Source organism: Sesamum indicum, linkage group LG1 (genome assembly GCF_000512975.1).
Source record: "Sesamum indicum cultivar Zhongzhi No. 13 linkage group LG1, S_indicum_v1.0, whole genome shotgun sequence".
NCBI lineage: Eukaryota > Viridiplantae > Streptophyta > Magnoliopsida > Lamiales > Pedaliaceae > Sesamum > Sesamum indicum.
This window is the reverse complement of record NC_026145.1, coordinates 11783148-11797949: the sequence shown is the minus strand read 5'-3', so window position 1 is coordinate 11797949 and position 14802 is coordinate 11783148. Positions and strand designations below refer to the sequence as shown.

General features: G+C 34.4%; 3 protein-coding genes across 3 annotated transcripts in view; 2 read left to right on the top strand and 1 right to left on the bottom strand.

Annotated features, from left to right (window-relative positions):
- LOC105163703 (histidine-containing phosphotransfer protein 4) lies at window positions 7–1360 on the top strand. The gene is made up of 5 exons (XM_020697465.1): window positions 7–117; window positions 264–332; window positions 516–587; window positions 999–1071; window positions 1161–1360. Exons 2-5 carry the CDS (start codon window positions 286–288, stop codon window positions 1206–1208), a joined length of 240 nt encoding a protein of 79 aa, XP_020553124.1. The 5' UTR covers window positions 7–117; window positions 264–285; the 3' UTR covers window positions 1209–1360.
- On the top strand, window positions 5240–12537 carry LOC105163692 (protein PAF1 homolog). Its single transcript, XM_011082137.2, has 13 exons — window positions 5240–5682; window positions 6022–6966; window positions 8368–8436; window positions 9142–9249; window positions 9326–9509; window positions 9582–9655; window positions 9751–9870; window positions 10578–10683; window positions 11511–11597; window positions 11685–11753; window positions 11837–11908; window positions 11988–12131; window positions 12209–12537. Exons 2-13 carry the CDS (start codon window positions 6044–6046, stop codon window positions 12347–12349), a joined length of 2097 nt encoding a protein of 698 aa, XP_011080439.1. The 5' UTR covers window positions 5240–5682; window positions 6022–6043; the 3' UTR covers window positions 12350–12537.
- Window positions 14199–14802, bottom strand: part of LOC105163678 — a 6980-nt gene continuing 6376 nt past the window's right edge. Inside the window, exon 13 of the mRNA XM_011082123.2 lies at window positions 14199–14704. Within this exon, the coding sequence (XP_011080425.1) occupies window positions 14470–14704 (235 nt within the window). The 3' untranslated portion in view covers window positions 14199–14469. The remainder of the gene's footprint in view (window positions 14705–14802) is intronic.

The following is a 14802-nucleotide window of genomic DNA, read 5'->3' as shown; positions in this document are numbered from 1 at the left end:
GCAATTTGTACAATTGGAAGAGCTTCAAGATGATGCAAATCCCAATTTTGTAGAAGAAGTTGTCACGTCGTACTATCGGGATTCGGCTCGATTATTGCTAAATATAGAGCAAGCTCTGTGAGTAATTATTTATCTTACGTACTATTGATTGCTTTATAATTAGTTAGCTGTCGATAAATTAATATTAGAATTCTTCTACGCACACTCTCTTTGTAGTACGCAATAGCATTACATTAAGAATGTAATTTTCTTGTTCTTGTTAGAGAGAAGAAGCCTCTTGATTTTATGAAGCTGGACAACTATATGCACCAGTTCACGGGCAGTAGTTCAAGGTGATAAATCGAATTAATTAATTAATTAATTGATATGTTCTTAATTTTAAGGATATATATTAGTAAAGTTGTGTCTGATAATATCAAAGTAATAAACCTTGTCCAAGATTATGTAACCAATTAGAATATTACATTTGGCTTCAAATTATAACCATTTTTCTCTCCCTGTATTTGATTATGCAGTATTGGGGCCAAAAAGGTGAAATTTGAGTGCACACAACTCAGAGAGCACTGTAGAGCCGGAAATGGTGAAGGGTATTTTATCTTCTCTCTTACACTTCACAAAAATATGCATGATTCTTTGTATTTGTTTATTTTGTCCTAAAGTACTTTAGTTGCAACAATTACAGCCCTCTCTGTATCATTCTTGTGAATCTTTCACCATAGTAACATTAATACGTGTAAGTAATCATATTACATCAGCATTACAATGTACGTAGATTTTGCTGCCTACGCAACATAAATAAATGTAAATCGTGTTACATCAACAGCACGACGTAGTTTTCAACTACAGTAAACATATGTGTGTCTTTGTGTATATTTATCAATCTTGTAAATTTCAGACAGCAAATTAGACCTACACAGTCGCATAATTTAGAGAGTTAGAGTTACTTCATTAGTTAGCAATTTACTGATTCTTTGAAATTCTATTTTTATCATGGAAAGGTGCAAGAGAACTTTCCAACACCTGAAGAAAGAATATGCCATTCTTAGAAAGAAATTAGAAGTTTATTTTCAGGTCCCTTCTCTCTCTCTCTCTCTAAAATCTTTTCACACACATTTTGGTGTGTTTGTGTGTGTTTTCTAAAATTTTTCATATATGTGCAGTTTGCTAGACAAGCTGGGCCTGTTAATAAGGCATGTCGCCCCAAGTAAGGAATGGAAATTTTGCACAATGGCCTGTTATTTTTGAAGAATTACAATGGCAAACTACAATGTAAATTGAAGATATCTTTATTGAGGTTGTTGCTCTAAAATCATATGTTAATTGAATAAAATTGGAAATATTATATCAATTATAAGCAAGTGTTGAGTACTTGTGTTAGATGTTGTGAGTATATTATAATATAATTAATTGAGATTTAAGCACGATGCAATATTATATAAATACAACTGATACGAGTCCGAGCCAGTTTGAAGATTGTCAGTTGCGATTTTGAATTAAACATACTATGTGATGAAACTCGATATAATTTTGAAATTTGTTTATATTTTTGGACGGAAAAAATGACCAATCATATAATAATTAAATTGTGAGCTAAAAGGTCAATTAAAGAAGCCCACTTGAGTGCATGGACCGATATGTTTTTGGGCTAAGCTATGGTTTCTACAGTGGGCCAACATTCACCATTGTTTTGAGTAACAGTGGATTTGAGGAGGTGAAGCCCATCTTACCTCTTATCAAGAAACAAATATAGAAGAAAAGAAGATATGTAATTAGTCAAAGATTTTTTCAAGAATTACCTTTATATTGAATGCACTGAAACAAATATTAGCAACTCATTTTGAATCATAAATATCCTCTTATTATAGTAAAATGTTGAAGTTCATGAAATTAGCTTAAATCAAGTCTATAAATTTATTTTAGACACTTTTATAAAATGTCTAGATTTTTGCACGATCTATAAAACCCAAATTACTCAAAAGAGGGTAGATATGGTATCGAGAAAGTCAGCCCAAATGAGCCCATTAATGAAGGAAGAAGTCAAGGTGGACAATGGGTTGGGCCGACTCAAAATCAATACAGACCAGTTCAAAAAAGCTCGGTCCACTATTATTCATAATCGATCTTGAGGCAGTTTTGATCCACTAAGTGGGTTGCAATTGGATCTATTTTCAAACGTAGGCCCAGTCCATAGACCAACCTAGTTGAGGCTCGGACCAGGACCGAATATTCCTATTTTATTATTTTCTTTCTTTGAATTTGAGGTATTCTTTTGAATAATTAATTAAATTTATCATTGTCTTATGAAATAAATAAGTAATAAATTAAATCACAAAAAAAATCATGACTAAAAAAAGAGTTGTTAAGACTATATAATAAACTTAAGGGTAATTACATTCTCCACCCTTGAAATTTGGTGTAATTATACTTATACATCTTGTGGTTTAAAAAATTACATCTAGTACATCTGATATTTGCTTCCATCTAACAAATAAGTCCATTCTTTTGTCAAAATTTACTAAATTTATTAATATTGATGAAAAACTGAATAAAAATTAGTATTTAGCTCCATTAACTTATTATTGACTTATTGCAGTCAAATAATTTTTTACTTTTACTAAATCCTTATAACGTTGAAAATATACCTCTTCACATGCATTAACGTATGAAGATATATAAGAATAATTTGGTTATAAAAAAGATTTATTTGACATGCAATAATCAATAATAAGTCAATTGATGGTAAATGTGGATTTTTATTCAAGATTTTTGTTAATATCAGTAAATTTGGTGAATTTTAACTAACATAATGACTTATTTGTTAGATGAAAATTAAACTTCAAGGGTGCTAGATGTAATTTTTTAAACTACAGGGGATTTACCTGTAATTACACTAAATTTTAGGGGAGAAAATGTAGTTATTCGTTAACTTAAATAATAATTTAACTTACAAATTTATAATAATAAACTTAGATAATAACAAATCGAAAAAGAACTCAAAATAAACTAAGAGTATTCATTAACTAACGTACTAAAAATTTAGAATTAAAACAATAAAGATAAATTTTTTTAGAGTTTCAAAAGGATAAAAAAATCTACTAGAATAATTAATTTAAAAGAATAAAATTACAACAACCTCTCCTAATGTTGTTGTAAGTTGTAATTGTTCAAAAAATAAGGGGTATTCGTAATTACGCCAAACCTCAGGAAGGTCGTTGTTATTTATCCTAAAATTATACGTTATACAATATTAAAAAAATGCCTAGCAGCCTGGCCCAGGCCCAAGCCCGACTTAAAACAAAGTGATCTTGGACGACTAGACTAGGACTAGCTCAGGTCTGACCTGATCCCAAGTGGGTCTAGGTCGGACCAACCCACTTTTTTATTAAATTAATCCGATTCTGGATTGGATCGTATCTTGAGGAAGAAACGTAGAAAAGAGGTATAAGCTCCCATAAAGAAACAATTAGTAGAACAAGTAGTTGTTAGCAAGACCTAAAACCTCGAGATATAGGTATGATCAACTAAGTAAAAACTGGGACAAACGGCAAAAGGGAATGAAAGTTGGGATCTTGGCTGCAAAAGGTAATTAACTTTAATATGAATTGGGGAGCGTACTGTTGAAGTTGGAAAAGCCGTCCCAACATGAATAAGCTATTCTTGAGCAACTCAAGAAAAAATAAGCTTATTTTAACTTATTCGTGAAACCCTAATACATAGCAAGTTAACAAACGATTGGAGGTAACTCGACATTACACACTTCACATATTCATTAATAGTCTGTTATACTTTTACAAGTTCTCATATATTTTTTGCAACGTACACATTGACTTAGACATCGAAATGTTAATCTTTATTTGCATGTCCCATTTACATAAATCTTACTGCAAACCAAGCACTTGAACACAATTTGTTAAACTCTAGAATTTTTTGTTCACATTACATATGTACATTGTGGTTAAAGTAAAACCAATAACTAAGAGTTCTTCTATACATTGATTGGTCCAAATATAACAAGAATATACATTACCTTATCAATATATATAATTCCCATGTTTCACTAATCATACCTTAATATAACGTTGCCAATCATAATGTTATCCGACTTATTAGATTAGCAACTTTGACTTTTGTAACTTCTGTCGACACCTATAATAAATATCATAAAGTCTTACCATTGCAGTGCAGATTCCCCTAGGCTGAGCTTGCAATTGGAACTACAACTAGTTTGTGAACAACCCATCATTATACCTGTGTTATAAGATTAGGGTTAATGTCGATAGGTTGGGTTTAAATTGTGATACAATACTTACCTTCCTGAACAAATAGAAGAATTCACCCAACTCTACAATATGCTTACATCCATATACTCAGACAAGACCTAACATGAAAATTCCAATTCCAGGAAATATCTTGAACACAACAATCAACAAATATCACATAATACGATGCTATTTCATCACGAACGATGCAGTACAATAATTCTAGATATTTTTTGTTGTAAGTCTTGATTTCTCCAATTGCTCATTGTTAGCCTTATCCTTTCTGTCACAACAATCAAATTCTAAAAGAATTTATCAAAACTTAAATACACTATCATATGTTAATCTTGACAGTGCTACTTTGAACAACACCATGATAAACAACATCAGAAGGCATCAATTAAATGATTTAATGAACAACTCATCCGAATCAGTTTATCATCACAAATAATAGACTGTATGCAAGTTAGACTAACAACCACAATGAATTACACTATATTAACTAAATGTCGACAGCAAAACAAACAGAATGAACATCATTATAAACACCAATCAAACAATTTGATAAATCACATGAAGGAGGTTTGTGCGTACCTCATTCATATAAGTGAATGTTGATAATACTACAGTATGTAATAATACTCAGATACATAGCATTGAATAAATAACTTGATGAGTATTTATAATAAGTTTGAGAAATGATTTATTTTCACTCGTCTGTCGTTACAAAACAACATACAATACTACAAATCAAGCTAAAAAAATATAAAAAATTTACATAAATTGAATACATTTTTATCAAAATAATATTATTTCTACAACAATTTCTTGACCTTGCCATCTAAATATCTCATATGAGTCATATCTATTCACAAATCCAAAAGTTTATAGTATGATATATATAAGAATGCTATCCTAAAATTTTGTTTTCCAACAATTATAAGGCATCTTACATTTCCTCCAAAGTTAAAAAGTGCCCAAATAACCTAGTTCTGCAATATCTATAATAATTCCTAGTATTTTCCGACCTGGTCAAGGATCATTCACTGTCAATTTTTACTAAAATTGACAAAAAAGATACTGTCCGAGATTGCACAATCATCACCACCTCATCCCCCCACCCCTCCACCCTACCCTCAACCTGCTTATAAACCTGAGCACCTGCAAAATTTCACTGTTCCTCTCTACCATACACACTGCAAATACACATGCATGTTTGAGAAAATCACATATAAAGGCAGAGTTCAATTCTTGAGTGGAATTTTTTAAGTTTTAGGGTTTCTTTGAATTTGATTTTGAATTTGGGGTTTGGAATTCAAGCCCCTGTTTTTCCCATTGGGAAATTTGGGAGATTGGATCTCTTCTTCTTTGTCTCGAATTGAATCCCTTACTCAGTCAGATTTGTTGATTTGAAGCCGTTGGAGTAAGAACTCAGATTTCAATTTTTTGTCTGTTTCTACTTAGGGCTTTTGTTTAATTCTCCTGCAAACCCTTATTGAATGGTTGAATTCTAATTCTATTTGTGTAAGGAATTTGTTTCTTGAGTCCGAAAATCACAAGAAACTTTGATTCGCTGTTAATTTTAATTCCCCCCTTCTTCGAGCCCTAAGTTTCTGTTCTTGCATGTCCATATAAATTCCCCTCTAAGCATATAATTTTTGAAGATTCGTTGTTTGGTGTTTAAGTGGAGTGGAATCTTGTTTACCCTAGCTGTTGAAGCATAAAATTGAATTTAAGTTATAATTGTACCTTGTGCTTGCAGAGTTGTACGCAAGACTCCGTTCATGGCTTCATACAGGCCATTCCATCCGCCGCCGCAGTCCACATTTGCTCCGCCGCCGCCACCTCCGCCAAATCAAAATCCTTTGCAGCCTCCCGCACCACCACAGCCATCACGCGGCAGCAATCAGTATTCGCAGAATTGGGGTCCTTACAGCGGCAACGAGGGTTCGAATTACAATCAGAACTATTCCCAGACAAACCCGAGCTCCAATTATCCAGGTTCAGGCTATGGATCCTCGTCATCGCAACAGCAGCATTTTAACCCTCCGGCGAGAAATCCCCTTCCACCGCCACCTCAACAGCAGTCCTTTCCCTATCAGCCTCCGCCTCCACCTCCGCCACCAGAATCTTCTTCTTACCCTCCTCCACCTCCTCCGCCGCAGCAGGCTGCAGCACCTCCAATGTACTACCCGTCATCTCAGTATTCTCAGTTCAATCAGCCTCCACCTTTGCAGCCACCACCTCCGCCACCTCCTCCATCATCACCTCCTCCACCACCCCCACCATCACAACCCTTATCACCTCCACCTTTGCCTTCTGCTGGACCACCTGCAGGTATGAGCAGGGAGAATAGGCAACCCAATCCTGGGGCTTCAGTTAAAAAAGAGCAGAAGCCTCCGTTGCCGCTGAGTGGTAGGAAATCAAGTGGGCATGGGCAATTGGGTAGGGTTGAGACAGAGGAAGAAAGGAGAATAAGAAAAAAAAGGGAGTATGAAAAGCAGAAACAAGAGGAGAAACTCAAGCAGCATTTGAGGGAGTCTCAAAATAAAGTTCTACAAAAGACCCAAATGTTGGCCTCTGGGGCCAAGGGCCATGGGTCCATTAGTGGATCACATATGGGTGATAGAAGGAGTACTCCATTACTAAGTGGCGACAGAGTCGAAAACAGATTGAAGAAGCCGACAACATTCCTCTGCAAATTGAAGTGAGTATATCTGAGCTGTTCATTTGGTGTTGCCATTCATTTATTGTAATTTGGCTTATTTATTTGGTAATTATTGAGTCGTTAATTGTACTACTGAGAAATCAATGCAGGATTTCGATGAAAATGATTGGCAACATTACCACTTCAGATCTTTTGTTCTCTAGATGTAGACATTACATGTTATTGAGCCGGAATTAATTTGAATTTGACAACTAGGTATATTGTATCTTGTTAGTCGAATGATGACTTTGATTTCAGTGACCACCTTTCATGGTAGTCGGTAATTGTGATATACATGCGTATATTAAGTCTGAATTTGGAGTTTCATTGTAGAGTGGTATGTCTTTAGTGCATCTAATGCACCATTTGCTTTATTTTGGCTAGTAATGTTGTTAATGTTTGATTTTAATAATCTTATGGCTCTTTGCATTCCTTATTAGTGTGAATTTGGTGGTTTGACATTTTGGCATGTATACATGGAGTGGAAATGACAACAGACAACTTTTAAAACATGTTGCTTCTGCTATCTGTAGATTAAGCTGACCCTTATCAGTGGCTGAATTCAAATTAAACCTTCCACCATCGGGTTTAGAAATGAGGTTTTAGTTGAATTAATAGTCAGAACGTCTTATTTATTTACTTATTTTGCTTCTTTACCTTTTTTGTTTTAGGGAAACCGACAGTTGCCCTTTTCACATTATATTTTCTCTAACACTTATATCAATGTTTTCATTTACACAAGTCGTGCCCCCCTCTTTTTCTCGATTTCCCCCAAATCTCCTCTGCATTTGCCCAACCCCCCATCTTCAATCGCTGGTTCTTCGCTACGTCCGTCGTCTATCCCCCTCCCTGAGCCTTGTGGCTTAACAGCATACCCATTTCAAAGTCTTTCCTTATGTTTCTCGGGAGAATGAGGTATTTTTTATTTTAAATCTTTTGATTTTCCATCTTTTAGGCACATGCTAGATCTTGACCCTAAAAGTCTTGAGAAAGGCCCCTCGAGTTGTTGATTCTTATAAATCTTATCATGCCGAGTAGGCAAACAATTTTCTTGTGCAATTCTAGGTAGCAAAAAAGATTTTTTGATCTCGTGTTTATTTATCTGATATGCCCTAGATTTTTATCTTTTATTGATACTGATGTGTGGAGTTGATTAAATACTTCAATTTTCAATTATTTGGTATGGGAAATTATCGTCCGATTTGTTAGAAGGGCGTTTGAATTGATGCCTTGGTTCAAAGGAGTGACAACTTGTCCACTCTGCATCATCTATTGCCTTCGTTTTTTGCAGCTATTTTATTATTAAAAGCATTTTGTTCTTAAAATTTATCTGTACAAGGCACTTTTCTTTTTTCACTTTATTTTAAGCAGAACACTCACTTGTAAGTTTTTTTGCTGTAGGTTCCGAAATGAACTCCCTGATCCATCTGCAAAGATGAAGCTTTTGACTCTAAAAAGAGATCCAGATCGGTATGAACCCTTGTTTTGTGGTGAACTTATTATTTCTCTTTTATGCCATTTCGGGTAATAGTACATTTTTAATACTGACACTTAGTGCTGGTTGTGATTAATGTTATGCCACTATTTTCACCTACATCTTTATCGATATTGATTTTGCCCTGCATACTATCCGTAATCTTTCTTCTTCATTGAATAATAAGGGGAGTGAGACTATCTAACTTTGAACATATTGAAGCACAAGAAACTACAAATAATTTGAAAAAAGGTCCTGGCAGGACAGCTAATTTAAATCTTTGGAATGCTGTGTCGAACTTTTCTGAGCTTCTTGTTTAATTTTAACCCGAAATTGAATTGAAATTTTTATGACGTAACTTATTTTGAAATTACTTCAGTTTAATATTCAATTTGAAGATAATTGTTGACTTTCTTACACAGCAGCTTGATGTGTCACCAAGGTTCAGTTCTAACTATATCAATCAGTGACTGTATACCTTGGGAAAGTACCTTTATCTTCCCCACCCTTTTGAGACAAAAATTAAAGTCTGAAGTAGCAAATGACCAGAGTACTTGCTGTTCTATTTCTTTTTGTACTATATCAGTGCTAGATGCACCCTCCAGATGCCAGTAAAATATGATACCATAAAATGATAAGGTAGAAAATCTATTGGAGTAACACTTTCTTTCCTATTCTGAACGTGATTTGAGTTTCTGCAGATACTGCAAGTATCAAATTACATCATTGGAGAAAAACTGGAAGCCTCAGCTTTATGTGGAACCAGATCTTGGGATACCACTAGACCTTCTTGATCTGAGTGTATACAAGTAAACTCTCTGATCCCTCATTCTATTTTGTCCTTTATCTTGAGATGCAAGTTATTTTATCAATCTCCTTGTTCAGCCCTCCGAAGGGAGAAAGGATACCCCTTGATCCAGAGGATGAGGAGTTGCTGCACGATGATGATCCTATTACTCCAATTAAGGCTGATGGCATAAAAAAGAAAGACAGGCCTACAGACAAAGGTGTTTCTTGGCTTGTCAAAACTCAGTACATATCTCCGCTCAGTATGGATTCAACTAAGCAGGTACCATTTAGTTATTTGTTCTCAAAGAATAGAGAAAATTCTACTGGAAGCTTAACTGGATTTCCCCTGTAGTCTTTGACTGAAAAACAAGCGAAAGAGTTGCGAGAGTCTCGAGGTAGAAACCTTTTGGAGAATCTCAACAGTAGGTATGTATATCTTAATTTTTTCTGTTCATGACAGAAGAATTTACAGTTTAGGTCTTTGAAATGTCATCTGAATTGAGTTTTGTTTCTTTTCTCAGGGAAAGGAAAATTAAGGACATTGTGGCTTCATTTGAGGCATGCAAGTCCAAGCCTGTTCATGCAGTCAATCCCCAACTACAACCAAAAAGGGTTCTTCCCCTCTTACCTGATTTCGATAGGTACAGTCTCTCTTGATTGCATCTTTCTGTACTATCAAGAAACATTTTTAGGCTATTTTCTGTCCATGCAGGACTGTCTCATGAAGTAATAAGTCCATGTGAAAATGTAGGGAAGAGTAATAGGACATGTTTTATCTGGTTGAAATAACTGATTATGATAGTTCACCTTGAGGAAGACAGTGGGCTTCTTTTGGCTGGTCATTTTGATTTTATTTTTGTTTTTTTATTGTTTCCTAATGTTGTTGTGTTGCTCTCTCCCTCTCTCTCTCTCTCTTTTGTGGAGGTGGTGTCCATTGTGGGGGAAAACAGAAATGCATGTGCAAAATTTCCTCTGCTCCATGTGCTCCACTTGTGTTCATGTGTACTTTATGTAGGGTAGTCATTCTTGACATTATCTTGTCAAGATTTGACATCTCAACAAAAGATTTCAGATTATTATGTGACCAGTTTAACCCTATCTTTTTCCAATGAATGGTAAACTGATTCTAGAAATGTGTTCTTTAATAATTTATATGTTTTCCACATGGCATCACCACTGAGTTTCTTACCGGAAATTGAGTCCGATAACTGCTAGCACATGTTTTATACCAGGTTCAGTCACTATTTGCCTCCAGGCATGCTGCATAATTTGCTAAACATAACCTTTTCATGGTTTGTTTTTTTTTTTTTAGGTATGATGACCAGTTCGTTTGTTTTTTTTTTTTTAGGTATGATGACCAGTTCGTGGTGGCGAATTTTGACAGTGCTCCGACTGCTGACTCAGAAATATACAGAAAATTAAGTGCAGCAGAACGTGATGAGTATGAAAACAGAGTACGTCAAATTTAGACACTATCCACTACACTACAATCTGCATGATCGTTTTGCAGTTTTTTTTGCCTTGCTCCATGTATAATACTTATTTGTTTGTTTTCCCTTGCTCCACTTATTTATTTTTAACTAGCTTACAAGCCCCAAATTGCTACTTGGCAAACATACTTGATGTTATTTGCGAAATTTTTGCTCTATGATTTGCATTTAGACTTGCCAGTAATAGGCATTCATGTTTATTGTAGTTTTACTGATAAATGAAGGCTTACCAAGCTAATAGGTTTCAACCTAATATTAATCAATATGTGCTGCCTGAGATCTCGTTTTGTCACTGGGACCACATTCTTAAATAGTTCACCTTTTGTTTCATCAATCAGAAGCAGGTCCTGAAAAGAGATATCACTTGCTCGATTTGCAGCACTGGCTGCTGGATCGGTACTGGGACCTGGGAACTTAAGTTCTCAACCCCCAGGCGTCTTGACTGATTATCTGTGACATTCATGAAATTGGCTAGCAAAATTATTATCTTATGTTAAACTTATCTAAACTTGTTAGATTCTGCATTTTGTCCTTAGTTTTATTCAATGGTTTGCTATGGTTCCTCCTGCGTTTCTTTGTTTCAATTGTTTTTGGACCATGAAGAATTTTGATCTTGTAATAACGGGAAGTTTTGGCCTATTTTATGAGGGCTGCTTGTACAGACACTCATCTTTCGCTTCTACAAACTTTCCTGGTTTCTCAGTAACTGCTGGTTTTCTAAATTCTCATAGAATACTTCCGTATTATTCAGAATACGTACCACTGTTCTAACTCATCGTTTTACTTTGCAGGCCATCATGAAAAGTTACGTGTCCTCAAGCTCTGATGCAGAGAAACCTTATAAGTTTTTGGCATACATGGTGCCATCAGTTGATGAGGTGGAATTTTCTCAATTTAATGTTACATTCAAATATCATTTTTTGCTCAAGACCATCTTGGTCATCTATTCTTGGTTATGATGGCAGCTAGAGAAGGACATGTATGATGAGAATGAAGATATTTCGTATTCATGGGTCCGCGAGTACCATTGGGATGTATGTGTATTCAACTTACTACTACTTGTTAGTTTGTTAAATGCCGCTGTTTCTCATATTATGCTCCGTCAATTGCTCAACAGGTCCGCGGTGATGATGTGGATGATCCAACGACATACCTTATGACATTCGGCGAAACTGAAGCGAAGTACTTGGTTAGTCTCTTTTCTTAATAGAGCTTTGTAAATTCTGTAGTTCGACTGCACGCTTGTATTGATTCATATCTTTATGCAGCCTCTTCCAACAAAGCTCATCCTAAGGAAAAAGAGGGCAAGAGAGGGAAAATCAGGTGACGAAGTGGAACATTTCCCTGCGCCAAAAAGAGTGACTGTAAGGAGGCGGTCCACTGCAGCTGCCGTGGAGTTGAGAGAAGAAGGGGTATGTAAATGATCACAACTATTGATTCTACTGATTCCTTCAATATCCACATATTTGATTGTTAAATGCTTTATCAGGACTATGTGGCCTCAAAGAGTAGCAATAGAGGAAGAAGCGGAAGGGGAGGCATGGACGGTAGCGATGGACGACTGCGTAGAATTGTTCAGGACGCAGATGCTGATAATTACAGTGGAGCAGAGGACGATATGTCCGAGTAGTTTTTCTTGGTAATAATAGGAATGATGAAAGATTCAGGGGAAAAGTACAAGATTATGGCACAAGATTGTTTTGTTTTTTTTTTCGTTTCTTTCTTTCTTTCTGGTGGTGTGCAGGTAAATTGATATTTAGACTACAGTGTTCTTGAATCTTAATTATCAAAGTAAAGGAACTACATTGATTATAGGAACTATGTGCCCAATATGTTTGTTTCTTTGTTTGTTTGTTTTGTGTGAATTGGTAGGGGATTTAAATTGCCAAGTCCATTTATTAGGAGCAGCTTGTTTGGTAGCGAATGATATAATTTTTGGAGGATTTAATTTAGTATATTCTTTTGTTTTGTTGCAGTATTTCAAATTCAGGAAATGAAATATATTTCTGAATATTGAGAATATTGCATAAAAAATTCGGAAATGTAAATTTCAATATCCTGCTGGTATTTTTATTTTATTTGAGAATCTGTTAATATGGATGTTTGTCTTTGTTTTTTTTATTACAATTTGTGTCTTTATTGTAATTAATATTATATTTATGTAGATATGTTTAATATAAGATAGATATGATATTATGTAATTATATAAGCTTTATTTCATTTTATTTGACTAATTATATATATATATATATGAGTTTAAACGCATATATAAACATGTGCATAATATTTGTATGCATATATATACATGTTGTGTACTTATGTGCTCAAAATAACTGTCAACTTATCTAAATACAATTATCATTTCTTTGTCATATATTTATATTTTATTATTAAGCGAGAGTTCTCTTTTGATATTTTACTTAATTTTTATCTACCATTCATTTTTAAAAATTTATATTAATTAATTATGTTTAATTTCTCCATTTATCATGGTTTTCTATACTTTTTGGTAGTGTTATTGTTTCTCATTTTTTTTTATTTCTTCAACATTATTCATTTTTTTTATTCATCAGCTTTTTTTATTTATATAAATTAGGATATTTATACTTTTTTACTCTACAAAAATTAGTAATGCAATTTATATAAATATTTTATTTTGATTTGTTTTGAAAATCTGTGGACATACACAGGATTGTTTCGTCAATCTTTTTCATTTGTATTATTGGAAGTGGTGGAATGATTTTAAGTGATTGTGGTAAGAAATAAGTCAGAAAATGGAACTGAGGTTTGAGTTTTATCTAAAGTATAATATAGCACAATAATATCACCCACAACATAGAAACTTCACAGTGGACGATTAGGGTTGAAAGCATTTCACATTAACTAGGAAATAAAATCAGATAATTATGTAAAATTTAACCCTCGGAGCTATAGAAAAACATTGTTCCAACTTAATTATGCATAAACTACAACGAATTTTCCTAATTAGATATAGCTACAAATATTCCTTTGTTATTTAAAAAATTTACTAGTATCCCCTAATTTTAACAGCCGTTTAGCAATTAACTCATTCGTTAGTCTTTCTTAGATTTTTCATGATCAAAATGTTATGCACTCTAAATTATAATTCTACTTTTTAATTTTTTTTTAAAAAAAAATTCAAACTAAGTAGACAAGTCTTTTACAATTTTTTCATCCATCACCGTCCAATTTTTTACAACTTTTCGTTTTTTTAAAAAAGACATTACAACAAAGACGAAATTGACTATTTCCAAACTCCATTACACAATATTATCAAATATCATAGAGTTTTTGCTATTTCCAGATAATGAAAGAGAACATCGGATGAGCTCATTGTAATTTACCTTTAATTATTTGAACACTAATTTTTTGGATTCAAGAGCAGTGAGAGAGACCCTGTTACAAAATTTCTTGTGTTTACAGTTACCCCAATTTCAGATATATTTATTTATGGTTGATGCTGCAAGTTCAACTTCATATTTCATCAAAGTTACAAGCCATCGTAATACATAGGAGAACATCTATTAAAAAGAAACAGCATTGTCACCTTATTTTCTCAGTTTCGACATGGACGTACATAAGTTTTCATCAAAATGAGATAAACATTAAACAACTCGCCCTGGCAAGAAAGAATCATCAGGCCCCCAAGCATCACGGGGTTTAGCTGGCAGATGTGCGAGCAAACTTCGATAAGGAGAAACAGGACAACAATGAAACTTAAATGAAATTCTACGCTTCGGATACATCATTTACATCCTCATTGCCTGAAGCTACCATTTGAGGCAAATTTTCTGTTTCTTCACCCTCAGGAGGTTGAGATTCGAGCTTCGCAGCTGCTTGCAGCACCCGGCTTTGGACGTCTGATGAAGAAGGCGATGTGGGTAGTCCATTCCGGCTCGTTTCTAATTTCCCAGCAGCCCATGAAACAGCCTGACCTCCCAGTCTAACTGGAGCTAGCAGTAGCCTAAGAGAGAGAACAAATCGTTTGTGTCATTTCATACCAAGAACTGAGAATACTGCACATAGAAGAGTTACCACAGTAAAGCAAATGTGTGAACTGTA

Coding starts and splice junctions, on each gene's coding strand:
- LOC105163703 (XM_020697465.1), top strand. CDS start 286: ATGAAGCTGGACAACTATATGCACCAGTTCACGGGCAGTAGTTCAAG. Junction 333..515: donor TTCACGGGCAGTAGTTCAAG/GTGATAAATCGA, acceptor TTGATTATGCAG/TATTGGGGCCAAAAAGGTGA. Junction 588..998: donor AGAGCCGGAAATGGTGAAGG/GTATTTTATCTT, acceptor TATCATGGAAAG/GTGCAAGAGAACTTTCCAAC.
- LOC105163692 (XM_011082137.2), top strand. CDS start 6,044: ATGGCTTCATACAGGCCATTCCATCCGCCGCCGCAGTCCACATTTGCT. Junction 6,967..8,367: donor ACATTCCTCTGCAAATTGAA/GTGAGTATATCT, acceptor TTTTTGCTGTAG/GTTCCGAAATGAACTCCCTG. Junction 9,871..10,577: donor CTCTTACCTGATTTCGATAG/GTACAGTCTCTC, acceptor TTTTTTTTTTAG/GTATGATGACCAGTTCGTGG.